Below are 23878 nucleotides of genomic sequence, written 5' to 3'. Positions count from 1 at the left end.
GTGGTGAAAAGATGGTGTGTATAGACACAAGGAGGCAGGTGGAGCAGATGGCCCATGGCAGACAGCAAAGCTTAGCATGTAGGAGCAAAAAGATCTTGTCAGAGAAGAGCAGTGGGGTGAGAGGCATGTTGTCTCCGTGGCTCCTATGTCTCAGGACTGGCTCTTGGTGAGAATAATGAGTCAGGATCTAAAGGCTGCTCTTGAGGTTTGTGTAGTCTGGAGTATGTGTTGCTAAGGTGACGAAGTTTGCACCTGTCATAACAGTTCTTGGTGGCTTTCCCTCTCTCATACAGTTAGAGAAAAATCATAGCGCTATAGTAAAACTGTTAGTAAAGTTGCTGGTATCTTTATACTTCTGTAACCAGCTAAGTGTAAGTCAAGGGGAGGAGTAGAGGTAAACGTTGAAGTCAAAGCTACCTAAAGGTTTGTGATGGATTTGCTGCACCTGGGGATGGGGAACTGGAAGTGACTTTTAACGAAGCTATGAAGTTTACAGTATCAGGAAGATGTGTCTTGGGCATCAAGAAGGTACATTTAGATAATCCATCTTATGGATTTCAGGAATTTTGTGTATTTATTTGTGGTTGTATTTCTGCCATACAGTTTGGAATCTGTGAGTGCAACATGTAAACAGCTGAGCGAAGAACTAATGGAAAAATATGAAGAACTGAAGAGAATGGAGGGGCATAACAATGAGTACAGGACCGAGATTAAGAAGGTGAAGCCCTGGGTGCCTGGGCGGGTCACAAAATCCAGTGTATTTGTGGACCGAGGGCTGAGTTGGGAGACGGTCAGTGAGGGAAGTCTCTTCAGGAAGACTGATGTTCAGGAGTGGATAAGCACCTGGGGCAGTCTGGCTGGGAAGAAGAGGTTCAGTGGGAGAAGGAAGGGATAAGAGAGGATATGGGGAGATGATCAAAGTACATTGAGTATGTATATGAAATTGTGAAAGAAACAGTAAATTAAAAATATGATTGAAATCTGTTCACTTTGAACTCTAAAACTTTATTTTAAACATCATGATGATTTCCAAACAATTATACTGTTTCTTATAAAAAGATATCATGTGACCTGGCATTTTATATTTTCTCATTGGCTAAAGATAAATATGTATTTCCTCTTTGTGATGATGTAGTTAGTGTCCTCACTGGCTGTTGAGTTATTCAGAGCCTTCTTATTAAAGGGTCCTGTCCCCACGTGTGCTGGTGGCACTGTAATCCTAGCCTTTGGGAAGTGAAGACACAGGAAATCAAGGCCAGCATGGGTTATACCAGGCTGTCTCAAAATACCAAACTAAATTAATAAAGGGCTCTGGCTTCCCTTTTTGTTGGCATTTATTTACTTGCTTATTTAGAGGCTTGGTCTTGTTATGTAGCTCAGGTTGGCCTCAAACTCATAATCCTCTGGCTTTTGAATTCTAAGTATTTATATTAGAGGTGTGTGTCACCATACTTGGCTTAATTTATGTTTTTCATTACTTCTTGAGATTGTTCCTAGTTCCTATCAATGTGTGTGTATGTGTGTGTGTGTGTGTGTGTGTGTGTATGCATGTGCGTGTACATGCATGTGTTCATATGTGTGCGTAGAGCCCAGAAGTAGATGTTGGGTGTCTGCCTATTACTGTCTATTCCTGCACTTTTATCCTCTCTTTGAGACAGGATTTCTCAGGGGCTCTTGCTGAACTCAGTACTCATTGGTTGACTAGCCTAGCTGGCCAGTGATTCCAAGGTGACCTGTGTCCACTTTCTCCATGCTAGGGTTACAGATATATACAACTTCTGAGGTGTATTTTATGTGAATGCTAGGAATCTAGACAAGACCCTCCTGCTCCTGCTCTAGGAACATCTTCCCAAAGGCTGTTGCCCTTTTCTTCCTATTACCTTTCTGTTATGTCTCTTCTGTGAAAACCAGATAAACAAACAAAAAACAAAGCAAACAATTTTAATTTATAACTGTGGAGAGAATGGAAGTCTTAGGGTACTCTAGATTCAATTAATTGGGCATAGACTTTGACATTGACCTTCAATGTTTGAGTAACTCATGCTCTTCTGAAACTTAATGCATGACTTTAAGTTTAACCACCAGACTTTCAGAATAATTATACAAGTTGGTAAAATTGCTCATTTTCTGTCTATGTAATCTAGGAAAAGTTTCATGTCTTGAGGTAAGATAAACATTATTGTAGCAGGAATTTTAACAGGTCTTATTAATAAAATCAAACCTGGAGCCAGGTATTGGGGTGAATGCTGGAAGATCAGAGAAGCAGAACAAGACACAGCCACCTCACCTTGCCAATTCTTCAGTTGATCCTGTTTCCTCAGACTGGATGCTTCTGTGTTTTCATCCAGAATGAATCTCAGCTGAACTGCTGCTCAAAAGCCTAAAAGCTTAACCAGCCAAATGCTGCTAGTTTCTGGTCCTCACGCCTTATATACCTTTCTGCTTTTTGTCATCACTTCCTGGGATTAAAGCCTCACTTTCTGGGATTAAAGGCGTGTGTCACCATGCCTGGCTGTTTCCAATGTGGCCCTTGAACTCACAGAGATCCAGAGGGATTTCTACTTCTGAAATGCTAGGATTAAAGATGTGAGTGCCACCATTTTCTAGCCTCTATATCTAGTGGCTGTTCTGTGCCCTGACCCCAGATAAGTTTATTAGGGTGCACAATATTTTGGGGAACACAATACCACCACATTTCCCCCTTTTTTGTCTAAAATTTAAAAAAGCTTATAACTAATACAAGAAAAACTATTCAATAAGTATATACAATACATACAGTGAAGAATTACATTAACGATGTCTAGTCCATTAACATTTGACAGATTCAGACGAAAAACTTCATTAATATATAACAATGTCTAGTCCAGTAACATTTGATAAACTCAGACAAAAACATTTCATTACTTATCCTATTTAAAACAAGTAGCTCCTTTTTAAAAGTATTTTCTTTTCATAATAGATTCAGTAATCTACCTTTTGTCATTTTATATTTTCCCCTTTTTCTTTTTAGAGTAGATTCAGTGATCTACCCATTTATCCTATTTCTTTATCTTTTTTCTCAGAGTAGAGTCAATGATCTATCTCACATTATCTATTTCATTAATGTTTTGTGCGTTTTCTTTGTTAAATTTGTCAGTTTCATACATATGTACTATGTATTGTTATCATATTCACCCCCATCACCCTCTTCTGTCCTCCTGCTGCTGATCTCACTTTCCCATCTAGTTTCTCTGCTACTCTCACTTGGCTTTTCTTTTAGGCCTACTGAGTTTAATTAGGGTTCCTTACATGAACATTGTCGGGGGTTATTTACTGGAGCAATTTACCAGTGACCACACCACTGAAGAAACGACACCCCTTTACCTGGCAGCTTTTAACCTGTCTTTCTTCTAAGGCCTTGTGCACACTAGGCAAGTGCTATACCAGTGAGCTACATCCCCAGACCTTGTTTTCTGAGACAGGGTCTTCCTGTGAAGTTCAATGTGGCCTTGAAATCACTGGCCAGAGCAGGCTGGTCTCAATCTTGGGGTCTTCCTGCCTCTGGCCCTGACTCCTGAGCACTAGAATTAACACTGTGTACTACCACATGCTTGAATTCTAAGTACTTGCTCCAAACTTTCGGTGTTTTTGTGTTTCTCTGTAGTTGAAAGAACAGATTCTGCAAGCTGATCAGACCTACAGCTCTGCACTGGATGGAATGAAGATGGAAATTTCCCAGCTCACTCGGGAGTTACACCAGCGAGATGTCACCATTGCTTCTGCCAAGTGCTCTTCCTCAGACATGGAGAAGCAGCTGAAGGCAGAGATGCAGAAGGCAGAAGAAAAGGCAGCAGAGCATAAGGTAAAGGCCACCTGAGCTCTCTCCTCCATGTTCGCTTGTGTTTTCCAAGAATGAATTCATTCCAGGAGAATCTTCCACATTTGCTTCAGTGAACTTTGAGTAGACACCTGTTTGGGGCTGGTCAGCAAGCAGTGTAGTGAGGGTGAGTGGGGAGGGCTGATGGATACAGATGAGGAAAATGGCCACCCCAGTGCTGTGTGGGCAAGGTGCTGGGCACAGCCATGGAGTTCCCAGTTTAGATTAAAGATCTCTACTGGTGCAAGTGGAGAATGAGTGAGGGTGGGAGAAACCGCGTGGGGCAGGTGTGAGAACGTGGCCTGAGCAGTGAGCAAGGGCTGTGGAGGGAAGTGGATGGGTTCTAGGGACTCGTGGCTGGTGCGGTCGGCTAGGCTTTGTGATTGATAGGCTAGCAGAGCAGACAGGGAAAGAAGCTGTCACTGAGGAAGTAGTTTGGGCAGCAGCCAAGTAGTGCTCTATAATGAGACAGAAAATAGTTCAAGTGTTGGGGAGGATGATGCCTGTCTGTGAGAGATGCACACGGTAGGAAAGCTAGTGGAAGGACACTGGTGTGGCACATTTGATTTCAGAGACAGCCTGGACTTCTATATAGATAAACTGGTTAGCCAGCTCCACAGAAAGCCTGGAACCCAAGGGTTAGCCATTTAGCTTTGGAAGTCCTTGCAGGAAGTTGACATTTGAAATTCCCCTTCCCCAGACACAGTGGCTGTCGTGAAAAGACAACAAGGTGTGCGCAAGAGTGACTCGAATCAGACTTAGGATAGTTCTCAATTTGGTATGAAAGGTAGTGGGCTGGAGCTTTTGAAAAAGGAGCGCTGAGGAAGTTCTGCAGGCTGCCTCTGCCGAGGAAGAAGGCGCCAAAGAAGGCAGGAGTCTGTTCATGAAGATAGTCAAGCAGCCCAGCTCAGCAGACACGGGGACTGAAGATAAACGAGCAGTGTATGAAAGTGCGGCTTCATGTGGTGTGGGAAGAGGAGAGATGAGGGGCAGAGGCAGGGTGTGGATAAGGGTCTGCCTGTGACCCAGAACTTTGCTGCTCCAGCTCCCACTCATTGAGAGTGACATTTAGTCACATGCATGCCAGTTTACCTGCTAACACCTTTGACACATTGTTTTCAAGAGGATGTGTGGGGCCTGGGAGATGGCTCAGTGGGTAAGAGCACTTGCTCTGCAAGAATGAGGACCTGAGTTCAGATTCCCAGAAACCTACATAAAAAGCCAAGCTTGGCTCCATGTTCTGTTCTGTTGCCCTAGCATTGCGGGGGCAGGGGTAGGGCGGGGTGCGCAGAGATAGAGATAGGCAGATTCTGAGAATTCGATGGCTCTGGTTCTCTGCATACATGCATGGCAGGCACCCCAATGCCCTCATGTGCATGCACTACACACACACAGACTATCTGTACACACTTTTAAAAAGTATATCTATGAATGGAGGATGTAGACTAGAATAGCTAGATTAGTGAAAATTATCTGTGGAAAAGCTTTGTAAGATATATTTGATTTATGTGGGTTTTTTGCCTTGATTTTCCTTTTTCAGGAGATTCTGAGTCAGCTGGAATCACTCAAGTTAGAAAATCGCCGTCTTTCTGAAACAGTGATGAAGCTGGAACTGGGCTTGCATGAGGTACACACACAGACACTTCAGCTTTTGTACTCGTGAAGCCTTTGAAAGTAGCTTTGTTAATGTTGACATTAGGTGGAATTAGACTTAAGCTAGTGGGACAGTCCCTTGGTAGGTACGGTCTCAGATGAGATGCAGATGTCCTCCTGCCAGAGGAGGTTTGCTGCAGCAGCAGGACAGTCTTCCGTTGTGTGTGGTAAGATGCATATGTAGTCTGTGTTCTTAGCAAGTCGAGTATCTGCAAAGGGTTCAACACAGTGCGGCTAGTAGCATGAAATGGCTGCCCATACTGTATTGTGTTGTTGTGCTCACAGTGTCCTTTTATTATAAAGTTTGTCAGCTTTGAAATAATTCAGTTTTTGTTGCATTTAGTCAAAAAATCTAGAATAGTAAGTGCTAGATTGAACACAGGATGAATAATCAAATTTTTGACTCTAAAGTCATTACAGTAATTTAGTAGAGACCATGAGAAATATATATATAAGCTACTGTGAAATCAGAGAACAAGATTGGTTTATAGGCAGTGTGATGTTCTTTAAGCATTTTATTATAAAATTCTTATAATTTATAAAATGACACTTCTATTCTGACCCGTCTATTTTTTGATGTAGATCAAATGTCTGAAGATTGAACTCTTTTTTTTCTGAACTTCCAGGGAGTTTTCTGCCTCCAGAAAGATGCATAGTCACACAAGCCTCCTCCCTATTTGCTCCCAGGTAGTTGCAATTTCACAGTCATGGAGGCTTAGACGGGACAAGGTGCAAAAGGCTAGAAGAACACTTAATTTCAATTAGAAAAATGGGGGCTGTTGTTTTGTAATCTTTCAGATGGGTAAGAGTCTCTAAGCATCATGAAGCCATAAAGGATTTTACAACATAAAAATGTAAAATTTCTGGATGGCAAAAGACTCCATTAAAAAGGCTAATAATAGAAGCCAGGTATGGTGGTTCATGCTTATAATCCCAGCTACTCAGGAGGCTTAGGCTGGAGGACCAAGAGTTCAAGGCCAAACTGGGCAAGGCCCTGTCTCAGAATAAAAACAACAACAAAAGGGCTGGGAGTGAAACTTCGAAGGAGAGCAATTGTCTAGCATGGGGCTGTGAATTGATGCCCTCGCACTGCAAAAGAAGGAAAGACAAGTGAAGAGACACGGAGAAGTATCTAAGACACAGGCTGACATAAAGTATCAGCAAATGAGAATGCCTTCCTTATAAGAGTAATAAGGAAGAGATGCAGTAGAGTAAATATTTCATAGAAATGTAAATTCAAGTGAGCAAGGGAAGCTGGTCAACTTCCCTAATAGCCAAAATTTTTAAAAACAAAATTTCTCTTGCTAATGAGCTTGATAATGCTTTAAAAATCAATATATGGCCTCTGTTGGCAAGTATTTAGAGACAGGCTCTGCCATGCATATTGATACGGCCTTCAGGACAGCTGAGCCATGGACATCAAGCTTGTAAATATATACAGCCCCAAGTACACCTGGGTATTTACATCAGCAATATTAGTAGTCATGTTCTTCAGTGTCCTCAGCTTTTGCATTCCCAAGAACCCATCTTGAGGAGTAAATGTTTAGAAGTGGGCACAGCCGTATTGTAAAATAAACTGGTTACTAAAATAGTTGACTTACGATTATACAGTGAAATATGCTCTCATTTAATACAGCAGATGGAAATACTCATTCAGTTTTGCCACATCCCTTTGATAGTATAATGAAAATTGTTTTTTAAAGCAAAAACCCATGTGGATGGGGGGAAATAGAAGAGGAGACAATAGCCAAACATTTAAAACATGTTTGCTTTTATTTCTGTGTGTGGGGGCACATGTGTGTATGTGTGTGCATGTATGGAAGCTAGAGGTTGGTACTAGTGTCTTCCTCTATCATTCTCCACCTTAAGTACTGAGGCAGGGTCTCTCATTTGAACCCTGAACTCACTGACTTGGCTGATCTAGCTAGCCACTTTGCTCCAGAGATCCCGCCTCCCCTTTCCAAGTATCAGGATTATGGGCAGTCCACCGTGTCCACTCAGCTAGCATTTATATGATGTTATAGATCTGAGCTCTGGTCCTCTTGCATGGCAAGTACTTTACCAACTGAACCATCTTCTCAGTCCTTTAACTAAACATTTTATAAAGGAGGTGGAAGATGGATGGAGGCAGGGGTTGGGAAGCCAATTGGCTAATCAGCTAGTTGGCTTAATGACTGGATGGATGGACGATAAATGGGCGGATTAGTGGATGATTGATTAATGGATGAGTGGGTAGGTAACTGAGTGGGAGTATGGACAACAAATGACTTTGTATGCCCTGATAAAGCTAACACTGAGTAAGTGGTAATTCATGAACTAATCTGATTTATACTACAGAACCTTATAAAAAACGTGTGATTTGTCGGTGTTAAAGATTTAGGGACCCTTACGTGATACAGTGATTCCTTGTTCACATTCAGAATTGAGAGCTTTCACAATGTCACAGCCAGACTCTGTCCAGAGTTCTGTGCAGCTGAACTTCTGAATCCTAGTGGGAACACTGACCCTTCTTTACCCTGCTAAGTACATGTCTGCTACCCAGTTGTCATGCTACCTTTACCATTCATGGACCTGGAGTAGTTGTTAATAAACCAATAAGTCTTGACAGTTTCAGAAAGATGCATGCAAAGATAAGTATTATCTTTTTTTTAGGTATGTGCAGTGGTTCTCAACCTTCCTAATGCTTCGACCCTTTAATACAGTTCCTCATGTTGTGGTGACCACCAACCATAAATATTTTCATTGCTACTTCATAACTATAATTTTACTACTGTTATGAATTGTTAATATAAATTTTTTGGACATAGAGGTTTGCCAAAGGGGGTCACAACCCACCAGTTGAGAAACTCTAGTTTAATGATTTTAGACCTCAAAGTGGTAAAAATCCTGTCAGTTTTAGCTTTCTGTGGTTTCAGGGTTACATACAGTGTGAATATCTTGTATAAATTATCAAAACATAATTATTAGGAAGTGCTTTTTGCATGCTACCACCTAGGAAGGTGAATTTACTTTTTCAAATTAATCTAATTATGTTAATGAAAGCAGTAGCTTTGATGAGTATTGGATACTTTAAAGATGGGTAGCAATTGACATTGTAGCCCTGTGTCCTGCAAATATGCCTGAGATGTTGTCAGACTGGGCAGCTACTGAAAGATCTTATAATTCCTAGTTTACAGGTGTATTTACACATTTCTGACTTGACAGGTGAATTATGTTTATCAGAACACTATTGATCAGCTTGCTTTCATAGTTTTTCTTTACAGAAAATGAAATGTTAAGCTGTAAAGATCACCGTAATTTTGTAGAATGCTGTTTAAAATAGATCACAAAAAAGTAGACCTGCATTATCAAGAAATAAGATGTGTTATCCTGAGCTAAGACTAGATCACGGTAGTAATTCCTGCCATATACTTGAGCCTTACTTTTATGTCATCTAACTTTATGTACAACTAGGTGCCAAAAGTGCTTAAGATGAGAGGGTGTTTATTTAAAAGCCCCCTTTTGGCCAGAATTCTTTTTAGAGCCTTGTGTTTAAATTACTTTCTTTGAATTAGTTCTTTTGATTTCCTTCCACAGGTATTCTCTGTGTGAGTGGGGGTAGGGTGGGAAGGGAGCCCCTCATTATATTCTTGATTTTCCCTGTGTCTGATTCTTTACGTTTTCCTCTCCTGTTTCCATCTCTTGGATGTCCATGTACAGGAGGAAGCCATCCTACTCCCTTCCTGCTAGTCACACTGATGCTCTCTGTGTTCATCTTAACACGGCTAAAGACAAATCTTAATTTCTCTAAGTGAAGCCATATATTAGTTAAAACTAGCCGGGCGGCGGTGGCGCACGCCTTTAATCCAGCACTCGGGAGGCAGAGGCAGGCGGATCTCTGTGAGTTCGAGGCCAGCCTGGGCTACCAAGTGAGTTCCAGGAAAGGCGCAAAGCTACACAGAGAAACCCTGTCTCGAAAAACCAAAAAAAAAACCTAAAAAAGAAAGTATTTCAGCCAGCACTGTTATAGATTGACCATAAGTACCCTCAAACTCACGAGTGATTTTAGTATTCTTTCTTTATCAGGCAAAAGAGATTTCACTAGCAGACCTTCAGGAGAATTACATTGAGGCATTAAATAAATTAGTGTCTGAAAATCAACAACTCCAGAAAGATCTGATGGACACCAAATCTCAGCTGGAGCATGCTACTCACATGTGTAAAAAAAAAGATGGCAGGATCTTTAAACCAGCACGCAGCAGAGCAGCCGAGTTCAAGAACACAGAGTTTAAGTAAAGTTTCTTAACAGTCTCTTTGAAATGTGTGTGCTGCGGTGTGATGCACACCTCTGCTTTGGGAAGTGCAGTCATCACAGGCTCTGGGTTTCATTCTGACTGCAGTGTGCACAAGCAGCTCAGGTGGTTACAGCCTTTGTTCTGTGCACCCTGGATGTAGGTGTAAAAGCCACCTTGTTCCCCTGAGCCTTTTCAGGCTGCCTCCCACCACCTCTATCCCACCTGTCCCGTAAGCAGTAAAACTTGGCTTCTTATAAAAAGTGTCCATTGTATTTTTGGTCAATTAATTTTAGGTTATTACCATAAGAAAGATCCATTCAATGAGAAGCCTAATGGCTTCAGTTCATTGTTCTGTGTAGCTTATGTGTGTTCCTACCAGAAGCCTTGGGTGGCACCTCACCCCCACTCTCACCCACAGTGACATTATGTGCCTTCTCTGGGCATGGGGCCGCCCTGCCTGCCTACTCTGAATCACAGTGGCGGCTTGTTTGGCCTCTGCTGTGCTTGAAGCATGAGAGCAGAGCTTGAATGAGTGAGGAACACCTGTCTCCAAGTGGGCTGCTCATTCCTAAGTGATAGAGCCTTGCTGCTTAGCTTCTTATTTAACGTGCAAATGAGCATGATTCTTTCAGCATTTATTGGAAAGAAAAGTTGCTACAAATTTTCATTTATTTTGTCTTCTAATCTGCTATCCAGGCCAACCCATGGCCAGCACAGACATGATGGAATACAGACTGAGCAGTACAAAACAGGCCACCACTCGCCTCGAGAACAAACGTTGGATAGCATAGACCCCATGGCCAGGGGCCCTAGCCCCCCAAGTCCTCCCACCAGCCCTGACAGCTCCACCGTGTCTCTGCCTTCCAACTTTCTGTGCCATGCTCACTCTTTGCCTTCAGTGCTAGATATAAACGATGCCAACTTCTCTGACATCCTGTCTGACTGTATGAATGACCAAGAAGAGTATGTGCCCGCGGTATGGAAACATTCTGATGTTAACGTTTATTTTTATTTTTAATTTTGAGGTGAAGAGGGTGTTTTGTTTTGTTCTTACTGGGTCCCAATCAGTACCCTTTATGATTCTCACGCATTTCTACCATGCAGTTTTACTTGTGAAGGCACATTCAGCCACCGTGACTTCAAACTCAAGTTCTGAGCTGTGGGTGTAGGTAGTCACTGACGTTAGCCTGCACCTTCCTGACCGCCTTTTCCAGAGAAGGCTGATTCTGTGTTGTAGGAATTGCAGCAAGGACTGTTTCTGGATGCCAGGGGAGCCCCAAAGCATGGATAGTGAGAAAGGAAAAGAGGGAATGTTGGGGAGGGGCTGGTGGCAGGTGGCAGAGGGCAGTGCATCTGAGGTGTGCAGAGCGTGATTTGGGTGCCTGTGATGGCCCTGGTGGTGGAGGCTGTCTTTGACGCTGTGCTGACCCCTTGTCCCCACCACTAGGCTCCACGTTCTTTGCCCTTTGTAGGGAAGCACTTGTGTTGGGCCATTCATTGCCTGTTGTCAGCTGTGATCACATCCTTGTGAAAGTTCAGTAACCTTGATTTTTTAAAAATGTACCAGCAGTTCCATGGAAAGGTTTCCCTTTAGTTTTCAAAATAAATGTCTGTTTTACTTACATGTAGTTAAAAACAAAAACCCTCAGTGCCCAGAAAAGTGACTTTCTTCCTGAGTTTGGCAGCATATCTTTCCTGACCTGTGATGATGTGAATTTTATAGATGTCACTTTTTCTGAGTAGTGTGAGCATCCATGTGTCTTCCTTCAGAAGTACTTAGTAGTTGGTGCCAGTACTCTATGGGGCCAGTATAGTAGTTGATCCTGATTATTCAGCAGTGGCCTGTTTGCCTGCCCACTAGACTTTACTGAGGTCCTGCTGTGCCCATGTGGACACACACAAAGCGGGGGAGCTGACGTACACGTTCCTACTGGAGGTGGCACAGGGCGGGCTCGGTCCGCGTTCCTGTTGCAGTGTTCGTGTGACGATGGCAGGAAGTGTAAGAACCTTAATCCAGTGCCCGTCAGTGTCCTGTTAGCCTGGGGAAAGTCATTTCTGTGTTGTCGAATGGAGAGAAGAGACTCCCAGGCTGTATGTTTGTCTGTACTCTGTGTGTTTATTTACCCTGAAGACAGGGACTTGTGCTAACTCAGCATTCGGGGTCACTTCTAAAACCTAACTGTAAATGAGGGCCAACTACATACGCTAGATTTCCTGTATTACCTTCAAAATCTGAGATCTGAAATGTTACTAGAACCGAGAGTTGCAGATCAAAGACCATGGGGTGGAATTTTAAGAAAGGGAAAAATATTGATTTTTAACTGGCATCTAATTTGTTTTCTGCAGATTTTCAGTGCTTTAAAGCGAGAGTGACAGAGTTTTGAAGTGGCAGGCATTGGCTGTATTGTCCTCTGAGTGGCAGGCAGGCATTCAGATCTGAGTGGAGATAGTCTCAGACTAGTGGCAAGCTTTCCTACACCTGTTTATACTTTACATGGACACTGCTTGGGTCAGAAAGAAAGAGACCTGTGGTGCAATGTTTTCAGAACTTACCCTTTTTTTCTTTCTTGGCATTAACACGAAAATATCTCTTCAGAGGAACATTTCCCCTTTTAGCATTGCTAGGCAGAAAATATCACAAATAGTGTCAGAGCATTCATTCCTGCTTCCTAACACATGTCACGATTTGTCCCTCTCCCAGTGCTCGCTGCCCGTCTCTCCTCTGGGATCGATAGCTACCAGGTTTCTGGAGGAGGAGGAGCTACGCTCTCACCATATTCTAGAGCGTCTGGACGCGCACATCGAAGAACTGAGAAGAGAAAGCGAGAGGACGGTGAGGCAGTTCACAGCCCTCGTGTAGCCCTGTACCGCCACAAACAGAGGACTCGGAATATAGTCACCCTGGAGATGATGCTGGCGAGAGCCGCGCTGAAGAACCTGCACCTGGGCCATTTCACTGGCTTCTCTGAAGGACTTCTTCCAGCAGTAACTTGTGAGAATAAACCACTTTGCAGACTTTTCTCACATGAATATTTATTACCACCACAAAGCAAAACTTTTTCTTTCTGACTTAAATGTGAATAGCTGTGTACTAATAAAATAAAGATTTTTTTTTTTAATACAGTTTGAAAGTAGAGTAACTACAGAGCTTCCCTCAAAGGAAGTATGTAGTGGAAGCCTGGGCTCTAAAGTTGCTCAGCTGGCTTCTTACACTTCTTCCATGTTAAGTGCAAAGCCTGGCTAGAAGTGTAAGAAGGGGTCATGGTGAAGTCCTTGGCAAGGAGGCTTTTGCCCCACTCTGAAGTTGAAGAGAGGATGGCATAGAGTTAGAGCTGGATTTGGTGTGTGGTACTCATGGGGCATCCACTGTGAATGCTTAGCATTTGCACGCTGAGGAGAGGGAGGGTCAGATGGGAGACAGGATTTGCAGCCACAAGGAGGGTGTATCGAGAGGAGAGTGGGGTTCTGGGCAGCAGAGGATCATGGGAGCCAGACTAGTACAGGAAGTGGAGCATGCAGTTAGATCAAGGAAAGGGCACGTACTGTACTTGCCAGCTCAAGGACCCAGCTCCTTCCATTCCCCCTGCTAATGGGTCCTTCCCATCAGCACACAGACATTCTAGTGTTTCTTCTTCCTTTAGAAAGAAACAGAGGGCTGGAGAGATGGCTCAGTGGTTAAGAGCACTGGCTGTTCTTCCAGAGGTCCTGAGTTCAATTCCCAGCAACCACATGGTGGCTCACAACCATTTGTAATGAGATCTGGTGCCTTCTTCTGGTCTGCAGGGATACATGCAGACATTACACTGTATATATAATAAATAAATAAATCTTAAAAAAAAAAAAAGGAAAGAAAGAAACAGAAAAGCTGCCCATCTACTCTAGATATTTGCTCCTCTTCAGTCAGCATTTCCATAAATAGCTGTTTGCAGTGATGGTTTCTGGTTTGTCTCCTCTCTTCTGAGCCCTCTTTACTCAAAAGCTACTGTCCTCCCGTGGAGGTCATTAACAACCTAACCTCTGAACGTCATTCTCGTCCTCCTTTGCCACTGCTGTCTGTCTGGCTTCTCCACCTCATTCGCCGTCACTGGCTCTTCCTCGTCTAACTTGTGTGTCAGAGGGCTCTAGATGGCTTTCCTCACCTAGCGTACTCTTCTCTATATTTTCCATTCCGTTCTCAAGCTCTTATGACCGTGTGTAGGCCAGTGTGCTCACAGTCAAGGAATGAGAGCTGCCTCCGCGTTTGTGAGATGTCTCCTTGGTGGTCTGAGAAGAGTCCAACACTTCACATTTCAGCAGAGAACTCAGGACAGAGCTTGTGTTTGCTGGGTCCTCCATGTTGCTCTTGAGTCCTTGCCCTCTCCTCTGTCCAGTTCATTGGGAGGCCCCGCTGCTTCTGCTTCTCCCAGATCCACGCACTGCTCTTTTCTGCTGCCACAAGCCTGTTCCAGACTGCGCAGACTCTCACCTAGAATCTGGGTGTGGCCTCCCACCTGGTACCACTCCAACACCTGACACCAATAATTCATCTTCACAGCGTGTCCAGAGCTCTGCTTTCAGACCATGAATGAAATGCCACTGCTTCCTCCTTTGCAACCTAAGGAGGCTTCTTACTGCACTCAGAATAAAACCCAAATGACATGTCATGCCCACAGAGCCTCCATGGTCTGGACCTGCACAGGACACTCACTGGGCCACCCTCAGCGAGCTGCTCATCCTAGGTTTCCTAAAGGATTTTCTCTGTAGGCTCCTCATCCTCTGAGAAGGCTTTGTTACTTGGATTATACCTCTTGGGGACAGGACCTTTGGCTACCTCATTCCTGGTGGGGTTCTCACACCCTGCACAACACCATCTTCTAGGAGGTGCTCAGATGTGGTGAGCCAGTGATAAATGTCGTCCTTCAGATGCCCCCATGCTGCCCCCTGCTGCTGCACAGGCTTTCCTCTTAGTCTCGTCTTCCCACGCTCTATCACTGTTGCTTTGCCCCCACAGCACCCAGTGGCTTGGTTGTCTTAACCTATGTGCTGTGGGATAATGCTTTTGTACACTGGTTTAATAAAACTCGGAGCCGGACAGGACCAGGAAAACTTTCAGCTACATCTGTGTGGCGTGCCCTGGTCAGGGGCAGGGAGCTGCTCTTCCTCTCACAGCATCCTGAGCATGTCCCTCCAACAGCACTGTCCTTACTCTGCTGCCTTCCTTCATCTCTGTTCCTGAGGGCTGAACAGTGTGCTGCTGCTGTACAGGTAGAACTGGGCAATCATCATGGGTGTGTTAGAATGATGACCATAGGCCTTCCTTTGTACTTAGGTAGAACAAGAGCAATGTTACTGGGGTTAAGAGGAGTTACTGAATATATTTCTTTCTTTTTTTAATTTTTTTCAAGACAGGGTTTCTCTGTGAAACAGTCCTGACTGTCCTGGAACTCACTCGTAGACCAGGCTCGAACTCACAGAGATCTGCCTGCCTCTACCTCTTGGGTGCTGGGATTAAAGGTGTGTGCCATCATCCCCCAGTGAAGATATATTTCTAAAGGGACTGTTCCGGCTCTGAAGATGCTGTACTGTGTAGATTAGTTTTGGAATTTCAGAGTCTCCCAAGCTTCAGATGAAAGAACTCCATGTGTCTTAACAGGCAGGAGCAAGGACAGACCAGTCCCTGGGAGCACTCAGGGACTCATGAGGGTCTATGAATTTCCTTAGAATTACACTGTGTTCTTGTAAAAGCTTAAGTAGTCTATTGTGTAAATTTGTCAGAACATTTTGATTGTAGTTTAATCCCTTAGACTTTGGTTTTTCAGAAGATTTCTTACTACCCAAATTTGTCCAAAGTAAGTGAATTTGTTTCTTAGCAGGTTTTATAAACTGTCACTGGTCAGGGTTCCCAAATGAGATGATGAGGGATGAAGTTTCCTTTTTTTTTTTTTTTTTTGTCATTGCTGTTGATATTTGAGTTAGGTTCTCATGTTGTCCAACCTATCCTGGAATATCCTGTGTAGCTAGGGGCAGCCTTCACCTGTCGTAGGTGCTGAGATCACAGCACCACCGTGTCTGGGGATGAAGTCTTCCATCAGTGTTTATAGATACTGCTTTGTCAGATGTGTTATGTCATCCCTCTTGTCCTGGATTCCTGATGATTTGTGTCTAGATTCTAAGAAGCTGTCATTTCCCCCACTTTATAAGGAAGTTAAAATGGTCTGTGGAGGGTCCTGGAGCCCTCCCCCTAGCAGAGCCAAGAGGAAGCGTGGACTCTGAGCAATGGATGACCCGCCTCCTAATGCTAGCACAGTCCATTTTAGCTAGGTAAACCTGAGCCACTCAGCTAATCTCTCCACACTCCAGTTTTATCATCTGTGAGATAGAGCAGTAAAAAGACTGCTGACCTTGGAGTTCTTCTCCCCCCCAACCCCAGACAGGGTTGCTCTGTGGAGCTTTGTGCCTTTCCTGGAGCTCACTCTGTAGCCCAGGCTAGCCTCGAACTCACAGAGATCCACCTGCCTCTGCCTCCCGAGTGCTGGGATTAAAGGTGTGCGCCACCACTGCCCGGCAGACCTCGGAGTTCTTGTGAAATGAACTTAGTAATATTTGTAAAGCACGTAGCATCCTGCTTGGCACAGCATACTATGGAAGTATCTTGAGTGGGAAATGACTTTTAGCCTTTTGCTCTGTGATGGTTTTCTGACTCCAAGACCTACCTCCCCTCTCCTAGTGACGAGGAAGATCTGGTAGAGCTGTGCAAGGGGTTTTCTGTTTGCACAATGCCCTTGAGTCCAGAATTAGAAGTTACAGGTGAGAAAAATACCGCAGAATTAGCTGTACATCACCGAGGACATGGGTGACACAAACAGTCATGAAGAGCATTGAAGCACAGGACAGAGACAAGAGAAGGGAGTTGTCAGCAAAGGCAGAGGAGAAAACACTCTAAAGGCTTCTGGTGCCTCTGAGGTTGAAGCAGATGCCTGCCTTAAGAGAAGTTGAGCTTGCCCGGGGCCTGGTGAACATTTGTTTGGGTGACAGGTGTTGGGGGGAGATTATACTATTCTCCTAACTGATAAAGAATCTGCTTTGCGTCCTTACAGTTGCAGGTTGAAGGCATAGGGATGAAGTGTGATCAGAACTGGTTCTGAGAGGGTCCTGGGCATGAGGGTATGAAGCTGGACCAAAGAGGAAATCTGGGTGTGGGTAGGGTGATGGCCTTCAGACTTTAGAGCAGCCCACTGTAAATGCTGTTCTAAGAGAAATGTTGATCGTTTTATATATCTATCAACACACTGCTGACACTTAACTCCACAAGAACGGAGGCTTTACTCTGTCCTGCCCTGTCCCGTAGCAGTTTTCAAATAATCACTCTGAGGCTTATATTAATTATAAATGTTTGGCTGATGGCTCAGGCTTATTACTAACTAGCTCTTACATTTAAGTTAACCCATTCCTATTCATCTTTATATCACCATGTGGCCCATGGCTTACTGGTGCTTGGCATCTTGTTCCTTCGGTGTCTGATGGCATCTGTCCCAACTCTGCCCTTCTTCATCTCTGTCTTCAGTTTGATAGTACTGTCCAACCTTATTCTGCCTTGCCATTGGCCAAACAGCTTTATTTATCAACCAATGAGAACAACACATATTCACAGCATACAAAAAGACCATCCCACAGCAGCCTCCCTTGACAGTTAATCAAAAGTGGGTTTACAATCTAATTGGAAAAAGAAAGCACCCAGTCCAGGTGATGGTTGAACAATGGAAAACCCAGAAACTCTTAGGTATCATATGAAAAAAGAGACATGTACACATGTGTTTTTCTGCCAGGGAATTTGGTTTTTGTTAAGATTCTTAAAGATATCTGTGAACCAAAGAGATTTAAGAGCCACAGTTTCAGAACTAAGTGCCCCTGGGGTAATACCTTATTTCCTGGTGAGAGACATAAATCCTCCTTACTGGGTTAAGTTTTAAAGTATAGTAGGGAATTAAAAACTATTCAGTAATAAAAAGATACCCAAACTATTAAAAATAAGCAAAGTAACTAGCATAGTGGTGCATGCACATCATCTCAGTACTCAGTTGAGACAAGACGTCTGCATCTGAAGAGTGTATGAGTCGGAGGCTCACAACAACCATACACATACAAAAATGACATCAGCAAAGGATCTTTTTCTAAAGAAAATATATTACAGATATGTAATAAAACACATAAAAGATACTCAGCCACTGGCTCCCAGGAAATGAGATTAAAACCCACATTGAGATACCACTGTATAGCCACTGAAAAAGATGGGCACTGATTAGTGCTGATGATGCAGTAAGGAAAATGGGGTACTCGTGTTGCTATGGAACTGAAGGATGGTGCAGACAATGGGAAGCAGATGATGATGGTTCTTCAGGAAGTAAGTGTTGAGTTGCCTGTGGAACAGCAACATCAGCCCCAGGCATGCTCAAGGGAATGAAAACAAGTCATGCAAAAAGCTAGTCACACATGTTCACAGTAGCATTTTTCACAACAACTCCACAGTGGAAGCAACCTAGATGTCTACAATTGAAGAGTGTATGTGCAGCATGCGGCTAGCCATGCATTGGAGTGTACTGGCGATGAAAAGGAAGTGTAGTAAGCTTTCTCATTGGACTTTCTTGGACCACCAGCCTGAAAATAATGACATGGAGACTTATTATTAATTATGAAAGCATGACGTTTAGCTTAGACTTGTTCCCAACTAGCTCTTAAATTAACTTGCTTCTATTAATCTGTATTCTGCCACATGACTTTTACCTCTCTTCCATTCTGTATGTCCGACTTGCTCTGCCTCTCGCTGGCATCTCTGCCTCTCTTCCTCCCAGAGTCCGCTTTCTCCCCTGAAGTCCCGCCTACTCTCTACTGTCTAGCTATTGGTCATTTAGCTCTGTATTAAACCAATCAGAAGGCACCTTAGGCAACAAGGAAGTATCTGGAAAACACCAGGCTAACAGGGAGCCAGCTACAGAATATCACAAAAAGTGTGATTCTTTATATGAAGTGCCCAGATCAGACAAATCCGCACAGGCGGGAAGTATACCAGGAGTTGCTGAGGGCTTGGTGGGAGTTGGGGCATGGAGAACTAACTGAAGAATGTGGAATTTATCTTCGGATTACAAATATTCTAAAGCTCATGGCACTGACCATTGTCCCACCCTGAGCACAGCACAACTAACAGTGGATTTGCATGCTTCAGATGGGTGAGTTTTTAAAAATTCTTTCACAATTTCATACATATGTATGATGTACTTTGATAATAGTCCCCCCATACACACACACTATTTTATTCCCTTCCCCTACCACTGAACCCCTTCACAAATCCTCTTTCTACTGTGTGTGTGTGAAAGTGTGTGTGTGTGTGTGTGTGTGTGTGTGAGAGAGAGAGAGAGAGAGAGAGAGAGAGAGAGAGAGAGAGAGAGTGTGTGTGTGTGTGTGTGTGTGTGTGTCTACTGCACTTAGAGTTGCCTGGATGAACATGGGTAGAGAGCTGTCTGCTTGAGCTTACCCGTGACTACGTCACTGAGGAATATGACTCTTCCCTTCCCCCATCAACCATTAACTGCCCATATAGCTTCACGGAGGGGTGAACTCTGGTGACCCTTCCCAAATGGCTGAATTTTATGATGTGTGAATTTCATTTTTTTATTTTATTTTATTTTTTTAGATATCTCACTCTGCAGCCCAGGCTGGCCTGGAACTCACTATGTAGTCCAGGCTGGCCTTGATCTCATGGCAATCCTGCTTCAGCCTCTGAAGTGCTGGGGATACTTGGTATGGGTCACTAATATTCTGAATTTTATCTTAATCTGTAACTTCCTCCCCACAAAACTCCTGATTCAACACAACACTGAAAAAGATAAAATCAAGTTTATATTCTGGAAACTCTGGTACATGCTATGGTGAAATTAGTTTGACATTTCCTGCTCTGGCTCATATTGTGGAGCAGTGACACCCTTTCAAAGAATGTGGATGGTAGAACTTCAGGAGTGGTTGCTTCTGTGGTTGCTTATCAGCAGATGAGGTAGTGTGGCTCAGAGGGATTTATTTGCCAGGCACCTATGGACTGGGCAGGCCCAGCTCTGCAGTGGGTGTGGTCTTTGGGCAGCCCCAGCTCTGCAGTGGGTGTGGTCCTTGGGCAGCCCCAGCTCTGCAGTGGGTGTGGTCCTTGGGCGGCCCCAGCTCTGCAGTGGGTGTGGTCTTTGGGCGGCCCCAGCTCTGCAGTGGGTGTGGTCTTTGGGCGGCCCCAGCTCTGCAGTGGGTGTGGTCTTGGTGCTGCTCCCCCCCCCCCCCCCCCCCCGGGAGGAGCAGTTTCCAGGGTACAGAAGGAGCTGCTGCAGATCTGCCAGGTGGTTTCTTGGCTACAGAGCACATGGCATTAGCCTCATGGATAGACAACTGCTTTTACTAGTCAGAGGGGTGCAGACCACTTCCTGAAAATGGGGGAGCCATGCTCTCAGACTGCTTGGCAAGCCCCTCTGATATTTCTGAGCCCAACTGGGCAAGGTAGGAAAAGACAATGCAGTGTAAAGCGCTTGCTGAGCATGTGCCTCTAGCACACACACACATCTGTGCACACACCCACACACATGAACACACACATGTGTACAGACAAAGAAAGTGCCAAACCAGGATGGGAAGCATTACAAGATAGCCCAGGTGCAGGTCAGCCCCTCCCACTGGCCTGGATGCCCCTCCCTAACCTTCCTCATTGCTTCCCAAATGGATTGAGGGCTGGTAGCCTTGGTACTAAGGATTCTGCCTGCATTGTAGTGAAGCCTTAGAACGTCTCTAATTTAGTGCAAGAAATAAAGTGCATAGCATTAAAGAGAACTATTGCTATTACATTGACACTGAGCTACCAAAATGCAAGAAAAGCAAATTTGTGATACTGTCTTCTGTGTGCTTCTCTATTAACTCATTAAATAACAAGGCCTAATGGCAGGTCTATCACCCACCATGCCTTGAAGGAGCCATGCGTGCATAGGATGTTCTGGGATGTTTGCAGCAATTCTAATGAGCCTTGGGAACATCTGTGATTTCTGTTGGAATTAAAGCTACAGGTAGTGCAGCACCACTGTGGGTTATGGTCTCTAGTCACAGTGGAAGAAACAGCACATTTCAGGTAGAAGGCCCAAGTTCATGGGGCTCTAGACTGAGTTCTGGTTCTAGGCTCCTGGGGCAGTCTGTGGCCTCCAGATTAAGATTTCAGAGACTTACCCATATTTCACTCACTCTGGCTCCTTGGAGACATTTCACTTGTTTAGAGGGGGATAGTATTTGTACTTAAAACCTTTTAAAAATGCATTTTATGTATATGAGTGTTTTGCCTGAATGTGTGTGTGTGTACCATGTGTATGCCTAGTGCCCTGAAACCGGAGTTAAGATGATTGTAAGCTACCACATGGGTGCTAGGAATTGAACCTGGGTCCTCTGGAAGAGCAGCCAGTACTCTTAACCTCTGAGCCATGACTTAGTTAGGGTTTCTATTGCTGTGAAGAGACATCATGACCACGGCAACTCTTAGAAAGGAAAACATTTAATTGAGGTAGTGGCTTACAATCTCAGAGGTTTAGTCCATTATCTTCTTGGCTGGGAGCATGGCAGCTGGGAATATGGCAGTGTGCAGGCAGATAATGGTGCTGGAGAATTCGACATCTTGATCCAAAGGCAACAGGAAGTGAACTATCTCACTGGGTGTGACTTGAGCATATAGGAGACCTCAAAGCCCACCTCCAGGTGACACAGTTCCCCCAACAAGACCACACCTACTCCAAAGGCCACATCTCCTAATAGTGCCACACCCTTGGGGGGCCATTTTCTTTCAAACCACCACAGCCATCTCTCTTAAGAAAAAGTTCTCTGTTCCTGATCCAGCTGGGACCTCCCGATCTCCTAAGCTCGCTTTCCCCTGACCCTTGCCCTCCATTACCCCCCCCCCCAGTTTGCTCATGTAGATCTCATTCATTTCTCCATTGCTGGGTGATCCCTGTGTCTTTCTCAGGGTTCTCCTTGCTAGCCTCCCTGGAGTTGTAAGTTGCAGTCAGATTATCCTTTGCTTTACATCTAGTATCCACTTATGAGTGAGTCTTTCTGAGTCTGGGTTACCTCATTCGGAATGAAACACATGAACTGAACCAATAGCTGAGGAGCCCCCATGGAACTGGACCAGGCCCTCTGGATAAGTGAGACAGCTGATGAGCTTGAACTGTTTAAGAGGCCCCCAGGCAGTGGGACTGAGACCTGTCCTCGGTGCATGAGCTGGCTTTTTGGAACATAGGGAACCTATGCTGAGACACTTTGCTCAGCCTTGGTGCAAGGAGGAGGGGACTGGACTTGTCTCAACTGAATCTACCAGGCTGGGCTGAATCCCCAGGGGAGACCTTGCCTTGGAGGAGTTGAGAATGGGGGGTAGATTGGGGGGGAAGGCTGGGGTATGGGAGGACAGGGGAATTTGTGGCTGATATGTAAAATTAAATTAATTATAAAATAAAAATATTTATTAAAAAAAGAACAAGTTCTCAAATGGGCTGAGATAACAAACCAACTTGTCAAAGCAACAGTACTTTTTAAAAATTCAAGGCAGCACATTTGAGCTTCTGAGAGAAATGTCCTGCATCTGGTGGGATGGAGCATCCTGTCTGGATTTCAGATGATTCCAAGGCCTCACAAGGCTTAAGGGTATCAGTAGCCAGGTCCAACCCCAGGGAGCTGGAACTCCTCTCCAGGGTCTTTTTGGAAGAAGTTAGGTGTGGCTAAACAACTCAAGTCCTTGTGGGCCACATGCCCAGCAAGTGACTTCTTGGGCAGGCTGGACCCCTGGTCATCTGTTTTGACAGAATAGCTGAGTGGTCTACTGTGTACTGTGGACAAGGAGCACATAGCATGATTGGAAAGGCTGGTGCTTGCTCTGTGGGCCCCCAAGAGAACTGTGCAATGCCCAAGTGCATTCCCTTGGGCACTGAGGCAGGGGAGGCAAGGGAAAGGTTGGCACAGTGAGACAAGGCACAGCCTGGGTGGGTGTAGGCAGTGGTCCCAAATCTGCCTTTGCACACAGGTTTCTGAATCTTTATGCAGCCTCTACAAGCAAGGCTAAGAGCTTGTTTAACATGAATCAGATAATTCTTCCTGTCTGTTGCTGGTGTCCTTAGCTACCCCAAGCCCAGGGTGTCTGTTCCCTCACAAGAAACAAGTTCTTCAAATTAGCGTTTGTCACTAATATTTAAGATTAGCTTACAAGATAATGTGTTTCTGTAGATGTAACCAACCGTCTTATTAAATAAGAAACACAGAACCAATGTAAAAAAGAAAGCCAAGAGGTCAGAGCTCAGAGCAAAAACCTTACCCTTCCTGCGGTGCTCCTAGCTCTCCGAAAGAGACCTACTTCTTGTGTGTATGTCTTTAAATAGTCTTTCTGTTCTGCCTTCTCATTGGTTGTAAACCCAAACACATGACTGCCTCGTCACTGCCTGTAAGTACAGCCCTCCAGGTCTTAAAGGCCTATGTTTCCAATGCTGGCTGTATCCCTGAACACACAGAGATCTATCTAGCTCTGTCTACCAAGCGCTGGGATTAAAGGCATGCACCACCACCGCCCGCTCTTGCTATGATGCTAATAGCTCTGACCCCCTGGGCAACTTTATTTATTAACATACAATTAAAATCACATTTCAGTACAAATAAAATACCACCATAGGTTTCATCATGGCATCTGTTTTTTTTTAAACATTAGGTCTAAAAAAATATTTGATTGTATTAATAATATATGCATAATATTATTAAAAGTTCAGAAATAAACTTGGTAAAAAAGAGGAAGAATCTCAATTATTGCATTTTTGTGTACAGTCTATATTGTTAAGATTTCTGAGTGAATATTGCACAGAAAATTAACACTTTTTTGTCTCATCAATGTGGTCTATGAAAAATTTAAAGACGCTGTCACTAAAAATATCTCGACAGGGATTGTGTATTGTCTCAAACATAAATCCTAATATAAAAAGTAATTCAAGAAAGGTCAGGGTTTTTATTAAAAAAAAAACTTTCAAAGATTCCATTGAAAGGTTTCATATAAACTACATACCTTTCCTCTTCTGTG

At 44.1% G+C, this 23878-nt stretch overlaps 1 protein-coding gene across 9 annotated transcripts in view; it reads left to right on the top strand.

The window, feature by feature from the left end:
• The window catches only part of Cep63 (centrosomal protein 63), a 45745-nt gene extending 32843 nt beyond the window's left edge, over positions 1-12902 (top strand). For 6 of the 9 annotated variants that reach the window (XM_042281506.2, XM_042281507.2, XM_042281504.2 and 3 more), the window contains 6 exons: positions 604-718; positions 3644-3841; positions 5397-5483; positions 9575-9780; positions 10480-10759; positions 12485-12902. In XM_042281506.2, coding sequence (XP_042137440.1) covers positions 604-718; positions 3644-3841; positions 5397-5483; positions 9575-9780; positions 10480-10759; positions 12485-12643 — 1045 coding nt within the window. In that variant the 3' untranslated portion in view covers positions 12644-12902. The remainder of the gene's footprint in view (positions 1-603; positions 719-3643; positions 3842-5396; positions 5484-9574; positions 9781-10479; positions 10760-12484) is intronic. The other 3 variants (XM_076576925.1, XM_042281508.2, XM_076576927.1) reach the window with 2 other exon arrangements.
• Positions 12903-23878: the final 10976 nt, after the last annotated feature.

Source organism: Peromyscus maniculatus, chromosome 7 (assembly GCF_049852395.1).
Source record: "Peromyscus maniculatus bairdii isolate BWxNUB_F1_BW_parent chromosome 7, HU_Pman_BW_mat_3.1, whole genome shotgun sequence".
In the NCBI taxonomy this organism is placed as follows: domain Eukaryota; kingdom Metazoa; phylum Chordata; class Mammalia; order Rodentia; family Cricetidae; genus Peromyscus; species Peromyscus maniculatus.
This window is presented reverse-complemented; position numbering and strand designations above follow the sequence as displayed.